This window comes from Lissotriton helveticus, chromosome 3_1 (assembly GCF_964261635.1).
Source record: "Lissotriton helveticus chromosome 3_1, aLisHel1.1, whole genome shotgun sequence".
Lineage (NCBI taxonomy): Eukaryota > Metazoa > Chordata > Amphibia > Caudata > Salamandridae > Lissotriton > Lissotriton helveticus.
In genome coordinates, this window is record NC_136061.1 from 940135308 (window position 1) to 940153115 (window position 17808).

At 46.0% G+C, this 17808-nt stretch overlaps 1 protein-coding gene across 1 annotated transcript in view; it reads right to left on the minus strand.

Annotated features, from left to right (window-relative positions):
* ATIC (5-aminoimidazole-4-carboxamide ribonucleotide formyltransferase/IMP cyclohydrolase) overlaps nucleotides 1-17808 on the minus strand; it is a 110794-nt gene that overhangs the window by 45851 nt on the left and 47135 nt on the right. Inside the window, exons 8-9 of the mRNA XM_078681300.1 lie at nucleotides 3849-3974; nucleotides 2311-2418 (exon numbers count right to left, since the gene is read on the minus strand). Coding sequence (XP_078537426.1) covers nucleotides 2311-2418; nucleotides 3849-3974 — 234 coding nt within the window. The remainder of the gene's footprint in view (nucleotides 1-2310; nucleotides 2419-3848; nucleotides 3975-17808) is intronic.

The window sequence follows — 17808 nt, forward strand, 5'->3', positions numbered from 1 at the left end:
TGCTTGCTGGGTAAGTAAAATTATCAGTTTATGCAAAGCATGTGATCTACAGTTCACTAGCTTTGCATAGACTATACAGCAGTATTCTCTTAAAGCAGTGGCTAACTGGTCGCTGTTGCAATGGTTTGAAAGTGTGTTCCAAGTACTGCCTGGCATCCATTGGCTTGCTGTCTTGCTAACACATCTACTCAATAGTGCTTGGTGAATGTGTGGTGTAGACCATGTTGCAGCCGTATAAATTTAAACTGTGAATGTTTCCCACGAAAGCCATAGTAGCCCCTATTTTGCAAGTGGAATGCGCTCTAGGAGATATTGTTAAAGTTCTTTTTGCATAATAGGTTTGAATACATTTAACAATCTACCTGGCAATGCCTGATTTGGAAATAGGATTGCCCAAGGAGGTGGAGCAAAAGCAACAAAAAAGTTTAGTCTTGTGTAATGACTTTGTTCTTTCTACGTAGTATAAGAGGGCCCTTCTCAAATCTACTGTGTAGAGCTCGTTCTGCCATAGAATCTGGTTGAGGAAAGAACACTCATAACTCAACCGATTGATATGAAAGGCAGAAACTACTTTAGGTAGAAATTTAGGGTTGGTACAAAGAACCACTTTGTCTTTGTGAAGCTGGGAAAAAAGGTTCTTCTACCGTTAGTGCCTGGAGCCCACCCACTCTCCTCAGTGAGGTGATTGCAAAGAGGAAAGCGATTTTACGCGAGAGAAATTGCAGGTCACATTTATGCATGGGTTCAAAAGGTGGGTCCATTAATCGTGTGAGGACTGTTAAGATTCCACACTGGTGCAGGTGGAAGTCTTGGTGGTATAACTTAAGTCCTTCCATAAAAACTCAGATAACTGGTACTCTAAAGAGATAAGGGTTGCCAGTTTTGTAAACATGCAGCGATATGTAAACGGATGGAAGTGTAAGCTAATTTTGACCGCTGCTAGTGTAACAAACCTTGTAATATCAATCCTCTCGATTATGCTTGCGTACAAAATATAAGAAAACGCTTCCATGTAGCAGGGCGACAAGCTATTGTAGGTCTTCCGGCCTCTGATAATGTTCATACAGTCTGGTGGAAGATTAAGGTAACTAAACTCGGTCAGGACCAGATCGCTAGGTTTACTTCTCCATGGTTCTGTGTGAGGAGATTGGATGTGAGATGCAGCTTCGTATGTGGAAGTATTGATAGCTCCAACAGGATCAAGAACCAAGGTGGACGGGCCCATGTGAGCTGCTAAAATCAGTGTGAGGGATGTTTGCCGGAGTTTTCGAACCATCGACTGAATCAGTGGAAGAGGTGGAATAGCATAGGCAAATATCCCTGATCAGTTAATCCATAGTGCATTGCTTTGGGAGTGCGGGTGTAGATACTTGAGGCGAAGTTTGGGCATTTTGCGTTTGTGTGCGACGAAAAGATCCATTTGAGAAAACCCCAAAGTATGGGAGAAGAACTTGGCGGGTGAAGTTCACACTCGTGGATTTGCTGCCTCTGTCTGCTGAGAAGGTCGGTAATTGATCGTTTACTCCTGGGAGGTGTTCTGCTAGGTGATAGATTTTGTGGTGTATGGTCCATTTCCAAATGTCTTGAGCTAGATGTGCCAGTTGAGACTGCCCCCCTGTTTTTGTACATAATACATAGCTGACATGTCAGTGTAAACTACGACAGCTTTGCATACAAGGTGAATTTGAAAGGCTTCTAGCGCTAGAAACACTGCTTAGCAGCTCTAGATTTATGTGAAGAGCTTATTGCTTTTGACTCCACAAGCCTTGAATTGAGTGTTTGTGGAGAGGAGCTCCCCAACCAGTGAGCGACACGTACGGTTAGTATAGTCTATGGAACAGTGTCTACGAAGAGCCGTCCTTTGGACAAATTGTGCGTCCACCATTGCAGAGAGCATTGGTGCGTGGGAACTTTTTGCGGCACCAAGGGCAGAATTTGAATGGAGTACATTCCATCGACTGCAAGACGGACAGACGTAGGCTCGACAGCCTTCTAAGAGTTGCGATAGAAAAAGTTTTGTATTAAATACGATACACGGAAAAGGGAAATAAGCGATCAAACAATACAGTCGAGGGTAAGTGGATTGCGCACAGAGGGGCCAGATAGCAGAAAAATACAATCCAACAATGGAATAGATGTCCATGCGCACTTTCACTGAAAGAGGAGTCACCTAACTCATGACTGGAAAGAAGTCGAGGAACATACAAACATCCGGACCCAACACTAGATGGCAGGAGAATGCAAATCATGTGATGTACAGCTCACATGCCCCGAACACAATTTTACAACTTGATACAAGTGACCAATTACCTCTTGCTCTGGCATAGGCAGTTGCCAAGGGTGTAAGAGTCTGGAAGATATCATGCACCATGCAGACATGAGCTTCGTTCTCTGTAAGAGGTACACCTACTGCAGCTCCTGGTGACCAAAAGAAATACAACCAATAAGTGGGCCATTCAACTGGCCACATTTGCTCACATTTACAAAATATGAACAGCATAAAATAGAACCTGGATACTTATTTCCACAACCTGCCCAAGTCCCACTGCAGACGTAAAAAGCATGTCACCCATCACAAAATCAGATTTCCCAAATCACCAAGGAAATTAGCACTTGAAAAAAGTATTCTCTTGGGTAAATGTTCTCTTTACACTAGTTAATATTCAACCTCTCCTCCATTTACATTTCAGTCCCCTGACTGTCATGCTTTCAATTTGGTCATATCAATCTATAAAGTGCTTAAAGTACATCAAAATTACTACATTAAAAAAATCTAAATCTACATTTTGAAACTGGCAATAGTTACAAAAAAAGCAAGTTAGTACAGTTGTAATACTAATCTAGCTATATGCAGAAAAACAAACCTAACCCTAGTTATGAAATGGATGATCATGCAGGTATAATTACACAAATATTGTACACCAATACCAGGGTGTTGAAAAGTAAAATCAATAGGTAACTAGTATAGGATAATCTTTGACCCATCTGACCGAACCACTTGATCAGCAGTTTCAACAAAACTGGAGCTTACTTAATTATTGATTTTGTTATATTTTTACTCTTTTTGGATGAATCATTGGTACAATTATACATTCTTGCGGTTTATTTTTCTAACCAGTAAGAATGCATTTATTCTTGCCTAAGCATTAAAAGAAACACCCTGAATGGTGTCAGAACATGGTTGCTTTCCAAATACCTTGCCCCTCCTTTTACCACGTTGTGTTGGCAAAACAAATCACGAGCCTCAAGATGATCTTAGAAAACGAAATCCCAAAAGTCACTTCTAGTTCCTTTCCTCGTCAAAGAAAGCACATTCACATTTTTTTTGCAGAGTTTTATATAGCGCGAACTAGACCCGAACCGAATCAGGTATCAGAGCGCTTTACATAGCACAAGTGACGTTTTTTTTTTTTTTTTACATGAGGACACACAATTTTTAGGCACGGGGAGATTAAGTGATTTGCCCAGAATCACAGGCAAAGACTCTAAACGTTAACTACAAACTGGGTCTTCTGCTTCTTTTCAAGGCTTTGGTAACCAAGACAGGCCTAGAGAACAAACATCACTGGACCCGAACAGTGTATCTGGAAAGCTCCCAATTTACAAGCCAACTCAAAGCCATTATTAAAATTAAATCAATTCCATCCAGTGAAATTTACTAAATAGCAGCATTGCTGCTGAAATGTGATGACAAGGTACTTGCAGGTGAATAGTCAAACTGCAAATAGAATAGAAAATTAGACGAGTGTAAAATTATTCATAATTTTCTGCATTTGAAACTGAAGTTGAATTAGTGGATTAGCGATCTGAACGACTAGATGAAGTCACTTGTAAATAAACAGTCTTACCTGCAGGGCTCACATGTTTAAAGGAAGTGGCAGCGGGCAGACCCAAGGCCTTCTTTAGTTCCTTCACCAATTGCCAAGCATTGAGGGCATCGCAGAGGTTGATGAATCCAGGAGAGCCATTCAGGACTTGCAGTAACAAAAGCAAAGGTGAAAAGCTTAGGAGAACCACTGATGCTCAACCATGTAATTAGCACCTGAACTAAATGCACATCAGCAGTAAAATGCTCAACCCAGTGATCTAGGCTGGTGAGGGTCACCTGCTGTGATGCCCCAGAAATGCAGATAGTTACAGCAGAACAAGGTATTCAGTTGGCTGTTCGTTTGACAGTTATTTGAAGACAAATGGACAGGTACACGTGTGCAGATTACGGTCAACAGTATTTCAATTAATCAGTATCCACTAGCATTGCACATTTTACTTGACAAGTAAAACTTCAATATAAGTGATGCAACATGCCATGATAAGTGCCGAATTAGGGACAATGTACTCCTGAAATGCAGCAGAAAGGAATATGCTACTTCCCAGTATGCATATGTTCTTGGCATGTAGGGCTGCTGACATTCATATCTGCAGAGATCGCTGCCTAGTGTTGGGTCCGATGATTGCACTTTGTTGTCCTGGAAGAGTCTTCGAAGTATCACAAGGTAGGTGACTTCTCCCCTGGGCTACAGTGCGCATGGGCATCCTTTCCATGCTCAGATTGTTTTTCGCCATTGTTGCAGAGGTGGAGATGGGAAAGTAAGAGATTTCCATGCTAGAGATAATGCTGCAGCTGCGACAGGCGCCGGGGAGGAGGGCGGGCGATATGAATGTCAGCAGCCCTACATGCCAAGAACAGATGCATACTGTTAAGTAGCATATTCCGTTCGAGGCATGTGGGCTGCTGAATTCATATCTGTGCATAGACTGAATAGCAGCATCTCCTTTAGCACAGGCCACCTGTAGCAGTTTGGAAAAGAGTTTTGAGGACAGCCTGGCCTACAGCAGCTTGCTGTTTTGCTTGCACGTCTACACAGTAGTGTTTAGTGAAAGTGTGTATGGTGGACCATGTGGCTGCCTTACAGATGTCTGAGGGGAATATTTCCTAGGAAAGCCATGGATGCCCCCATTTTCAGTGGAGTGTGCTCTAGGGGGGGGACTGTTAAAGTGCATTTAGCTTTTAGATAACATATTTGAATGCACTTAACTATCCATCTGGCTATTCCTGACTTTGAAATAGGATTTCCCTTGTGTTGTGGTGCAAAAGCAACAAACAGTTGTTTTGTCTTCCTAAATGATTTAGTTCTGTCCACATAGTATAGTAGAGGTGTGCAGGGCTCTTTCAGCTACTGATTGTGGATTCTGAAAGAATACTGGCAGTTCAATTGCTTGATTAATATGGAAGTTTGATACGATGTTAGGCATGAATTTAGGGTTTGTTCGAAGAACTACCCTGTTAGCATGTACCTGCATGAATGGCTCTTCGATTGTTAGGGCTTGCAATTCACTCACTCTTCTGAGTGAGGTGATGGCAACTAAGAATGAGACTTTCCACGTTAGCAATTGCAATTCGCATGAGCGTAGAGGTTTGAAAGAGGGTCCCATGAGTCTGGTAAGCACTATATTTAGATTCCAGACTGGGGAAGGAGGGTGTCTTGGAGGGATCACTCTTTTCAAGCCCTCCATAAATGCTTTAATAGCTGGTACCCTGAAGAGTGAAAGGTGTTGCCTGTTCTGAAGGTACGCTGCTATAGCAGCGAGGTTTAGTTGTATGGAAGAGTATGCTAAGTTACATCTTTGTCAATGCAGCAGGTAGCATATAATGTTTTGTATGGAAGCGTCTAATGGGTGATTTGGTTATTGTTGCAGTAAATAACAAATCTTTTCCATTTGGCTGCATAGCACGTGCGCGTGGTAGGTTTCCTTGCCTCCCGAATGATGTTCATGCAGTCTGGGGGCAAGTTAAGGTATCCGAACTCTAGGACCTCAGGAGCCAGATCGCTAGGTTCATCTGATTGGGTTCTGGGTGTCTTATTTCTCCATGGTTCTGAGTCAGAAGATGGGGTGCTAGGCACAGTCTTTGATGAGAAACTACTGAAAGGTCTAGGAACGTTGTCTACCACGGTTGTCTCGCCCATGTGGGAGCAACTAGGATTAGAGTGAGCGAGTGTTGCCGCAGTTTGCGTGCCATCAGCGGTGCTGGGGGAAAAGTGTACGCAAATCTGCCTGACCAGTTCATCCATATCGCATTGCCCAGTGGGAACCTGGCGGCAAAGTACTGGCATTTGGAGTTTGTTTGTGGCAAACCGGTCTACCTCTGGGTGACCCCATTCCTCGAAGAATGGCTGGAGAACCTGGGGGTGAATCTCCCATTCGTGTATTTGTTGGCTGTGCCTGCTGAGCAGGTCAGCAATCAGATTGTCCTTCCCTGGAAGGTGTTCTGCTAGGAGAAAGATGTTCTTTGGGATCGCCCACTTCCATATGCTCTGCGCCAGCTGGGACAGCTGTGGAGAGTGCGTCCCCCCCCTGTTTTTGGATATAGTACATTGCGGTCATATTGTCCATCCGGATCAACACCGTCTTGTTGTACACGTATTTTTGAAAGGCTTTTAGGACTAGGAATATCGCTAGCAACTCTAGTTGGTTGATATGCCATTTTTTCTGTTTGGTTGTCCAGAGCCCTTGTACCGTGTATTGGAGGAGATGGGCTCCCCAGCCTGTCAGTGATGCGTCCGCTGTTAGTATTAGTTGTGGAACTGGCTCTTGGAACAGTCGCCCTTTGGAAAGGTTTTATGGGTTCCACCACTGCAGAGATTTGCGAGCGCGACTGTCCACCAACACTAGGTATTTTAGTTGTCCACGAGCCTGGTTCCATTGCCTTGCTAGGCATTCCTGTAATGGGCGCATCTGAAGTCTGGCATGGGGGGACAATGAATATGCAGGAGGCCATCATGCCTATGAGCAGCATGAAGACTTGAGCTGGCAGGGAGTGTTCTGGCTGGAATTTGCGAATGAGTGTCTGCATGCTGGCTATCCTTGCTGTGTTTGGATATGCCTTTGCCACTGAGGTATTTATAGTGGCTCCCAGTTATTGCTGTACGTGGGAAGGTTGCAGATGCGATTTTGTGTAGTTGACTGAAAAGCATAGGCTGTGCAGCACCTGGATAGTTTTGGACGTGTGTGTTGCACACTCTTGGTACAACTTTGCTTGTATTAGCCAATCGTCCAGATAAGGCTACACATGGACGTGTTGCCTTCTGAGATGCGCTGCTACTGTGGCTAAGCATTTCGTAAAGACTCTTGGAGCCGTGATAACCCTGAAGGGCAAAACCTTGAATTGGTAGTGTTGCCCTTCTATTGTGAACCTGAGGTATTTTCTGTGGGCTGGATGGATGGGTGGGTATGTGGAAGTACGCATCCTTGAGGTCCAGTGTTACTAGGAAGTCTCCTTGTTGTAGCAACGGGAGCACTTGTTGTAGTGTGATCATATGGAAGTGCTCCGACAGTATGTATTGATTTAGGTGTCTGAGGGAACCGTCCTTCGGAATAAGGAAGTATACTCCTGTCCCTTGCTGGTGTAAAGGGACTGGCTCTATGCCCCCCCCCCCCTTCTCCAGCATGCTTTTGACCTCCGGTTGAAGTAGGGTGATGTGTTCTATGGACATAGGACGATGTCTGGGTGGTTTGTTTGGTGGCGTAGAAGTGAGTTCTAGGCAATAACCAGACTGGATAATTTCTCTCACCCACCTGTGTGGTGATAGTGTGCCAGACAGGTAGGAACTGTTGTAGTCTGCCTCAGATTGGTGTTAAGTGTTCCAGAGGCAGCGTAATGAAGTCACTGTTTTGTGGAGGCGGAGGCTCTGGTGTTATTGCCTCCCCGCCCCCTTCCCTTAGGATTGTTACCTCTGTAACCACCCCTGTTAGTGTTCTTTGTGAAGGAACCTTGTGTGTTATTCTTGTAGGAGGTAGATGTTTGTGAGGCATTTCCTCGTGTATTTGCTCTGTATGAGGAGCGCCGAAAGGAGCCCCTATGTTGCAGAAATTGCAGTGCACCCATGGATTTTACTGTGTGTCCTTTTTCATTTTGTCCAAGATGGTGTCTACCGCAGGACCAAATAAAAAGTCTGGGTTAACTGGTTGGTTTAGAATGGTGGACTGGACTTCATTCTTGAAGCCGGAAACCCTCAGCCATGCATGTCTGAGGAGGAGGACACTGGTATTAATGGAACTAGCTGCGGTGTCTGCAGCGTCCAGAGCGCATTTAATGGAGGGGTTGGAGATAAACGTCCCCTCCTGGATGAGATCATTTGCTTGCGCTTTGAACAGCTCGGGCAAATGTTGCATAAGGCTTTCTAGCTGATCGTAATGTGCTCTATCGTAACGAGCCAGTAGTGCCTGTGTGTTAGCGATTCTCCAAGAATTGGATGCCTGTGCCGCTACCCTTTTGCCCGAAGCCTCTAGGATTTTGGGCTCCTTATCAGGGGGAGGTGCTTTCCCTGTAGTCTGGGAGTTGGCTCTTTCGTGCGTTAGCAACCACTAGGGAGTCTAGTGGCAGCTGACCCTTGATATAGGTGGGGTCTGTAGGAGCCGGTCTATACTTTTTTTCTGTTCTGGGATTGATTACCCGTGCCCTGGCTGGGTCCTTGAATAGGTCAGGTGCATGTTTTAGAACGCTCTTTAGCATTGGAAGTGTTTTGACACTTCTCTGCAGTAGTGAATGTGTCAAAGAGGAAGTCCTCTCCTACAGGGTCACTGTGCATGTCCACGTTGTGGAACTGTGCTGCCCTGTCTAGGAGTTGGTTAAATACTACTGTGTCATCAGTGGGTGATGTTTCGTAGGGTAAGTGGTCACATCAGGGATAGGATGTGTATCATAAGGGTTTGTTGGCTCCTCCCAGGGTTCCTCTTGATCTGGATCTTGAGGAAAGTCATATAGGGGCTGTGATTGATACCCTGTGTCCCTCATCGTCATCGTGGTTAGAAGTGAGGTAGGTGCAAGTGGTGTGGAGGGCATGATAGGTTGTAAAGGGAGTGAGGGCCTAGTGGGCGAAGTGCCAAAGTCCTTTTTCTTGAGTGGGATAGGTGAATCGGGTGCAAAGTCCAAAATGTCTTTCCTATGCAGGATGGTAACTTTACCAGTGTCTGGGTTAATGTAAATCTTTGCTTGGTCCTCGGATGGATCTGGGTGGTATAGTTCTTCCTCTACAGTCCTGGGCCTTTTCGGGTCGACAGAGGTAGGTTTGTCGATGACCTTTGGTGTTTTGCTTGATTTTTTCGGCTCGGGCCCCGATTTGGGCTCGACTCGTTTCGGGTCGACGGGAACTTTCGGGTCGACACGTTTGCGCTCCGTAGGCTTTTTTGGATGAGAGTCTTTCACCGGATCGACGCTCTTCTTCAGATCGACCGGTGTCTTCGGAGCTGTTACTTTAGGGTCGACAGGTTTGTCCGGCTTCGATGGCTTCGGTACGGCACCGGATCGACGGTTTTTGGAACCGCAGGCTTGGTCGGGTTGGCGCCCTTCCTCGGTGAGACGCCCTTTGGTTGCGTGCCCTTGTTCGGGTCGACCGATCTTCTGGGGTCGACAGCTTTTGGCTGATCGGCCTTTGCGGGGTCGACAGTCTTTTTTGGCACGACAGTCTTTGCCTGTGCGGCCTTTTTTGGATAGACGCCCTTTGGGTCGGTAACCTTCTTTGGGGCGATGGGACTGGGCCCTGGGGTTTCTGAAGGTTTTGGAGCCGAGCCGGAAGGCGGGGCTGTCGAAAGTCTTTTTTGATCTTGGCTAAGGCCTGTTGGCGAAGCCTCAACCGGAGCCTTTGGCGAGGGGTCAATTGGTGTCAGGGGCAGTGTACTCACGATTTGGCCCGACGGTAGTTAGTCGGACTAGTCAGACTGTGACGATCTCTAGGTCAGAGTCTTGAGCGTCCAGTAGATCCTCATCGAAGAGGTTGTCTGGTTCCGGTGCCTGGCGCTGCATTTCTTGCCTAGCGGCCCTTCGGATCCGTATATTTTTTTCCGATCTGAACTGGGCGCAGGCCAGGCAGGTTTCTTTTCTATGGTCTGGGGAAAGGCACTTGTTGCATACTGAGTGTCTGTCAGTATGGGGAACTTGGAGTTGCATTGTGGGCACCTTTTGAAGGGGCTTCTTTCCATCGACGGTCGGCTCACGTGGTGCCGAAAAGGCCCAGCGGCCCGCGTCGACGACCGATTCGAGATGGAAGGTTGTATAGAGTAGAGAGGTACCGAACGGAACAATACCGACAAAGTCGAAGGCCTTTAGAAAAGTTTTGTTTCGATTTGGAGTATGGAGTATGCATCCGAACCCAATGGCGGAAAAAACCAATCTGAGCATGGAAAGGATGCCCATGCGCACTGTAGTCCAGGGAAGGAGTCACCTACCTCGTGATACTTCAAAGACTCTTCCAGGACAACAAAGTGCAATCATCCGGACCCAACACTAGGCGGCGATCTAGGCACAGATATGAATTCAGCAACCCACATGCCTCGAACCTAGAAGCTCCTACTTGCCAACAGGAATACCCACTATTTCCACCAATAGAGGATATTTAAGAAACATTTAATACAAAGCGAACCATCCATTAAGAACATTTTAATAACGTTAATAGTATCAATTTCAACTCTTTTTAAAGCAAAATGAAGGAGATTAGGCACTGCCATTTTTATTATTATGGGCATTGCTTTGCATTACTATTTTCATGCAAGATACTGCAAAAGCATACCACTTATTCAAAAGTCACCCAAGAGAATGTCTTAGAACAATTCTCCCTCAAAAAACAAGTGTGCAATATTTTGCAGGCACAATAAACATTTCACTTGGCCTTTACATGGACCATGCACAGGGCTTACTAAAAAAGAAACTAAGCCCTTCACTTTGATGCCATTAAGCTTTCATCTTTTCCTACTAAAAGGAGGCAAGTAAATTTATAGGAAAAACAGTGGTAGCAGTAGTCTCCTTTGGGCATGTCTAGATAAAGTATGCTTGTTTTATGGTAAATTGATAAAGGCAAATCAATCAGCCTGGCTTGGGATCATTTGGGTTTTGCTAAGCCTACACGAATAAAACTGGAGAACATCCTATACAAATAAAGGACTTGGGTTTTGTAAGATCTTTAAAAACAAAGAAGCAGCAGAGGTCTTTTGACAAAACAAATGCACGAAATGATCATAAAAGGAATTGATTTTTTTAAAAGGGTAACGTATTAAATGATTTACTTTGATTGTTTAACAGTTTTATTTTAAGTTAGCATTTTTTTCTGCATGTATATCTACTTTTCTTTCAAGCTAACCAATAAAAAGTAAATAAAGTCCACCTAATTGAGAAATTAGACTTGCAATGGTGGGGCACACAGAATAGTGTATTGATAAAAAGGTGGATAGATCAGGAGTCTACTTGAGCACAGCAAAATTACTGTACGAACATTAGATTTCTAAAATCGGCCAAAAGATTAAAAATTATATGCATTTTAAAGTCAAATTTATCACGTAAAGCTTGGCACAAAGCAACTCTGTTAAACACGAGAATTATCACCGTACAACAGATTTCCCTTTTATGTACCAAATGAAAGATGAATGCAATATTAAGACAGCTGCTTTCTGTCCAGCAGAAGTTTTATTTGTGGGGAACAGTATTAGTGATAAATCAAAAACAGGTCTCCTTTGAGAAAGTACCCCTGGTCTAAATTGCCATAACTGCTAGATGGGAGTAATAGGGAGTAAAATGGCAAATCATAGTCAGTAAAAACTATGAAGATCACACAGCGTCTGCAGTGAACAAATCATTAATTCAATCTGATGCATAGCCTTCTGCCAACTGCAATAGACTGTAAATGTACTGATTGCCTGAAGAAAAGTTTTTTTTATTGTTTACACAAAATAACCTAGTTAACTGATGCTCATGTTTTTAGGAATTCTAAAGAAAAATTAAGTTGAAGTAATTACCAAGAGAGCTACCCTCAACCCCCTTTCTAAAACTGGCGAGCCAGTATACGCAGCAATGTCACGTGTACTCTACAAGAAATAAACTGTCTCTACTAGAGGATTAGTGTAACCCAGTCCTGCATAACCACCCCCACAGCAGGAAAACAGATCATGAAGGCTAGAAGAAAAAATATTTTGGCAAACAGTTAACCGTTTCTAGTACAGGGAACAGACCTTTTGATGTGCATCCTTGGAAGATAAGCCAACGTCTCTAAAATTAGACCTTCATAGGCAGGGGACTTCGGTCCCTGTGAATATTTATTTTTGGAGTGTATTTATGTGCCACATGACTGGGGTTCAGAATATGGTGGCAGGGCGAGAAGGGTTCCTGAATATATGCCTCTACAGGTAGCAATCCCCGACAGCATCCCTGTAAAATGCCCCTACTCCCACCTGCAAAGCGCACTACGGTAATCAACACTGGTAACAAGCATCAGGTTCAATACCCCCACATTACATGAATGATATTACCCATCTAGCTCACCAAGTAAACATTTTTAAAATCTCTATTCAGACTTAAAGGTGACGCGATCAAGCTAAGATCTGAAGAAACACTTTGTTCAGACAGGAAGACTACCCCTCAACCCATAAAATGTAATGTCCACGAGGTGGCCTGGCAGAGTCTAGGACATTTTGGAATAAGAGTGCAGAGAGATTGAAAAGTGGTCTGTAGTTAAAGATTTACAGCCAAAGAGGCACTACGTCGTGGTCCCAGCCATGCTATGCGTCTTGGATCTTGCAAGTACGCAGCCGACAAAATCATGGACAGCCGCAACCAAACCTTAAATACACTGGAAAATTCGGCATATAAATCAACTATGAACTTTTTGCACAACTGCAGGATACCAAGCCACCCATACACCTTCATTGGTACCAGGAATAAACTCCGATCAGAAGGAAATCTCCCTGCACACTATGCCCTCTGCTAACTAAACATGCCCTAACCCCAGTTCTCCTCTGCAATTAACACCTATCTGCGCAACCAATGCCCACTAGTTACTTGGAGCCTAGAAACTAAAGACATTGTTGACCATTTCCAGTCTCAAGATATCCACATGTTCCCAGTTTAAGTTTGGTAAATGTTTTGTCTGATCTGGGACGATCATCCAGTTTTAGTTCAACCCGTTCTCATTCAGCCATCTGACCCACACAGAAGAGGTAAGGTGTCAGAAGTAGGGGCAAACCATACCACTCAAAGTCAATGGAAAGGGGGTAAAAAAACACATTAAAAAAGGAAGGTTTAGACAACGGTCCACAGTTATTCATTTTTAAAGAAAATCCTTTGATTGGAAAATAAAATACACAAGTCTTTTGGAACTTGACAACCAGGGAGAGAGTTCGATATTCAGGTCTGAATGAAGATCCCAGGACAGACACTGGGGTATCAGAGTCAGTAACTGATTTGAATGCACAAGTTACTTACCTTCGGTAATGAATATGCTACTTACCAGTATGCATCTGTTCTTGGCATGTAGGGCTGCCAACATTCATATCTTTTTCATAGATCGCCGCCTAGTGTTGGGTCCGGATGATCGCACCTTGTTGTCCTGGAAGAGTCTAAGTATCCTGAGATAGGTGGCTCCTCCCCTGGACTACAGTGCGCATGGGCATCGGCTGCATCCCCAGATTGTTTTTAGCCATTGTGGCAGAGATGGAGTGAAAAGTGTAAAGGATGTCCATGCTAATGATTGAATGCAAGAGTATGTCTGCAGCTGCGACAGGCACCGGGGAGGAGGGTGGGCGATATGAATGTTAGCAGCCCTACATGCCAAGAACAGATGCATACTGGTAAGTAGCATATTCAGTTCAAGGCATGTGGGCTGCTAAATTCATATCTTTTGCATAGAATATATAGCAGTCCCTCCATTAGCGGCGGTTGCCCGTGCCAGCTGCAGAAACCTGAAAGAGTGTCTTGAGAACAGCCTGTCCAACAGCTGCTTGCTGTTTGGAATGCACATCAACACAGTAGTGTTTTGTAAAGGTATGCGGTGTAGCCCATGTGGCTGCTCTGCAAATGTCTTCCAAAGGAATGTTCCCTAGGAAAGCCATGGATGCCCCCAATTTGCGTGTGGAGTGCGCCCTTGGGGGCATTGTTAAGGTACGTTTAGCCTTTTGATAGCAGATCTGTATGCACTTAACAATCCACCTGGCTATTCCTGCTTTGGAAATAGGGTTGCCCTTGTGCTGTGGCGAGAAGGCAACGAAAAGTTGTTTTGTTTTCCTAAAGTGTTGTGTCCTGTCAATATAGTACATCAACGCCCTCCTAACGTCCAAAGTATGGAGCATTCTTTGCGCCACTGTTTGTGGGTTTTGGAAGAATGCGGGCAGGTCAATAGTTTGGTTGAGATGAAACTGACACCACCTTCGGAAGGAATTTGGGGTTAGTGCGTAGTACCACCCTATTTGGATGAATTTGTATGAATGGCTCTTGGATTGTGAGCGCCTGCAGCTCACCGACACGTCTTAGTGACGTAATAGCAATAAGGAAAGCCACTTTCCATGTTAGGAACTGGAGTTCACACGAGTGCAGTGGCTCAAAAGGTGGTCCCATCAGCCTGGTGAGGACCACATTGAGGTTCCACACCGGAGCTGGCGGTGTTCTCGGGGGAATGACTCGTTTCAGACCTTCAAGGAAGGCCTTAATGGCAGGCACTCTGAAGACAGAGAGATGTTGCCTGTTCTGAAGATAAGCTGCTATGGCGGATAGATGTATCCGAATGGAAGCGTACGCTAGATTGCACTTGTAAAGATGTAACAGATAGCAAATGATGTTAGGGATAGATGCATCTAGCGGGTTTATGTTATTGGCTGTACAGTGAATGACGAAACGCTTCCATTTTGCAGCATAGCATGCTCTGGTAGTCGGCTTCCTTGCCTCCTTGATGTCCATGCATTCTGGAGGTAGGTGAAGGTAGCCAAACTCTAGGACGTCAGGAGCCAGATCGCCAGGTTGAGCTGTTGCGGATCTGGATGCTGAATGTCTCCATGGTTCTGCGTTAAGAGCTTGGGTGTTAGGCGCAGCCTTTGATGCGGCACCACTGAGAGTTACAGAAACGTGGTGTACCATGGTTGGCGTGCCCACGTTGGAGCAACTAGGATGAGCGTCATCGAGTGCTGCCTTAGCTTTCTTGCCACCAGCGGTATTAGAGGTGCTGGTGGAAAAGCGTACGCAAATTTGCCTGACCAGTTCATCCATATCGCATTCCCCTGCGACTGTGGGTGAGGGAACCTGGCGGCAAAGTGTTGGCATTTTGCGTTTTCGCTTGTGGCAAACAGGTCTATCTGTGGGTGACCCCACTGCTGGAAGTACGGGCGGAGTACTGATGGATGTAACTCCCACTCGTGCATTTGATGGCTGTATCTGCTGAGCAGATCCGCCATCTGATTGTCCTTGCCCGGGAGGTGTTCTGCCATGAGGAAAATGTTCCGCAGAATTGCCCACTTCCACATGCTCTGAGCCAGATGAGACAGCTGCGGCGAGTGGGTGCCTCCCTGCTTTCGAATGTAGTACATCGCTGTCATGTTGTCCGTCCGGACTAACACTACCTTGTTGCACAGATGTACATTGAAGGACTTGAGCGCCATGAAGATTGCCATCAGTTCCAGATAGTTGATGTGCATCTTCCGTTGCAGCGTCGTCCATAGTCCCTGCACTGTGTCTCCCCATCCCTGGAGAGACGCGTCCGTTGTCAGGATAATCTGTGGCACTGGCTCCTGGAACAGGCGGCCCTTGCAAAGGTTGTGTGGATTCCACCAATGCAGAGAGTTGTACGCCCGACTGGTAACCAACACTAGGTGTGTCATTCGTCCTTGAGCCTGTGTCCACTGATTTGCTAAGCACTCCTGGAGCGGACGCATATGTAACCTTGCGTGAGGGACTATGAAGATGCAGGAGGCCATCATGCCTATTAACTGCATGAACACTCTCGCTGGAAGCGAGTGTTGTGGTCTGAACCTTTGGATTAGAGACTGTATGCTGTCTATCCTGACCTTGTTTGGCTGAGCCATAGCCGTCAGGGTATTTGTCGCACCCAGAAACTGCCGTACATGTGCTGGTTGAAGGTGCGACTTTGGGTAGTTCAGCGAGAAGCCCAGATTGTGAAGGAGGTGAATGGTAGTCGACATGTCCGCGGCGCACTGTTGTTCCGACTTGGCTTGAACGAGCCAGTCGTCTAGGTAGGGGTAGACATGGATGTTCTGCCTCCTGAGGTGCGCCGCTACCGTCGCCAGACACTTGGTAAACACTCTGGGGGCGGTGGTCACTCCGAAGGGAGGACTTTGAACTGATAATGCCTGCCTTGGATAGTGAACCTGAGATACTTTCTGTGGGACGGGTGTAGTGGTATGTGGAAATAAGCATCCTTGAGGTCTAAGGTTGCTAGGAAGTCCCCTTGGTTCAGCAAGGGAAGAATCTGTTGCAGTGTGAGCATATGGAAATGTTCTGACAGTATATACAGGTTGAGGGGGCGCAGATCTAGAATGGGTCTGAGAGATCCGTCCTTCTTTGGAATAAGGAAGTACAGGGAATAGACCCCCGTGCCTTCCTCCTCCACTGGCACGAGCTCTATTGCGCCTTTTTGCAGCATCACCACTACTTCTTGCTGCAATAAGTGCAAGTGCTCTGCGGACATAGGCTGTTGCTTTGGTGGAATGTTGGGTGGAGTGGACGTTAACTCTAGACAATAACCGTACTGGACAAGTTGTCTTACCCACCTGTCTGTGGTGATGTTTGTCCAGACTGGCAGGAACTGCTGGAGTCTCACCCCCCCCCCCCCCGACAGGTGTTAAATGGTCGGGGGGCAGTGACAGAGAGTCACTGTTTGTTTGGGGCAGAGGAACGGGAGTTGTTGTTTCCTCTGCCACGTCCCCTGGTGCTGTTTCCTCGATAACCTCCTTTATTTTGCTTGGGGTACGAGGACTGTGCTCCACCTTTAGTGAACTGTGATTGTTGACCCATCTGCCCTCGGGTGACCCCACGTGCACCTGAGCGACGAAAAGTGTTGCCCCGGAATTGTTGTGACTGAAGGGCCCCCATAGACTTAGCCGTTTCGTTGTCTCTTAATCTTTGAGGGTGGTGTCAACATCAGGACCAAACAGTCTATCAGGATTGACGGGCTGATTGAGTATGGTTGTTTGAATGTCTGGTTTAAACCCTGATATGCGTAGCCACGCTTGTCGTCTTAGCATGACGCTAGTGTTAATAGCCCTAGCTGCTGTGTCTGCGGCATCAAGTGCACACTTTATTGCTGCGTTGGAGATGAGTTTTCCCTCCTCTATGAGCAGTTTGGTACCCTCTTGAAACTGTGTAGGCAGGTGTTGTAAAAGTTGCTCTAGGGTGTCGTAATGCGCCCTATCGTAACGTGCCAATAGCGCCTGTGTATTTGCAATACGCCAGAAATTGGCAGCCTGCGCAGCTATTCTTTTGCCCCCTGCCTCAAGCACTTTGGACTCCTTGTCTGGGGGAGGAGCTTCACCAGTCGTTTGGGAGTTGGCCCGTTTGCGGGCATTTGCGACCACTAGAGAGTCAAGAGGCAACTGTCCCCGAATATATGCGGGGTCAGCAGGTGCCGGTCTGTATTTCTTCTCGATGCGTGGGTTGACCACTCTCGCTCTGGTAGGCTCCTTAAAGATCTCTGCTGCATGTTTAAGGACCCCTTTCAGCATAGGAAGCGTCTTGACTGTTCTTTCAGAGACAGAGAAAGTGTCAAATAGAAAGTCTTCCTCCACTGGGTCAGCGTGCATGTCCACGTCATGATTAGCAGCTGCCCGTTCGATTAGTGCATGAAATCCTGCAGAATCCTCTGTTGGGGATGCCCGTGCACTGAAAAGCTGTGGGTCTTGCCCCACAGGTTGGTGTCCCTGGTCACCAGCGTCATCATAGGAATCCTGTTGTGCATCAGGGTCATTGATGGGGAAATTATACTGGTCATCTAGTCCCTCCTCCTCTCCCCCAGAGTGGTCGGGGGAAGGTGTTGGACTTCTCCT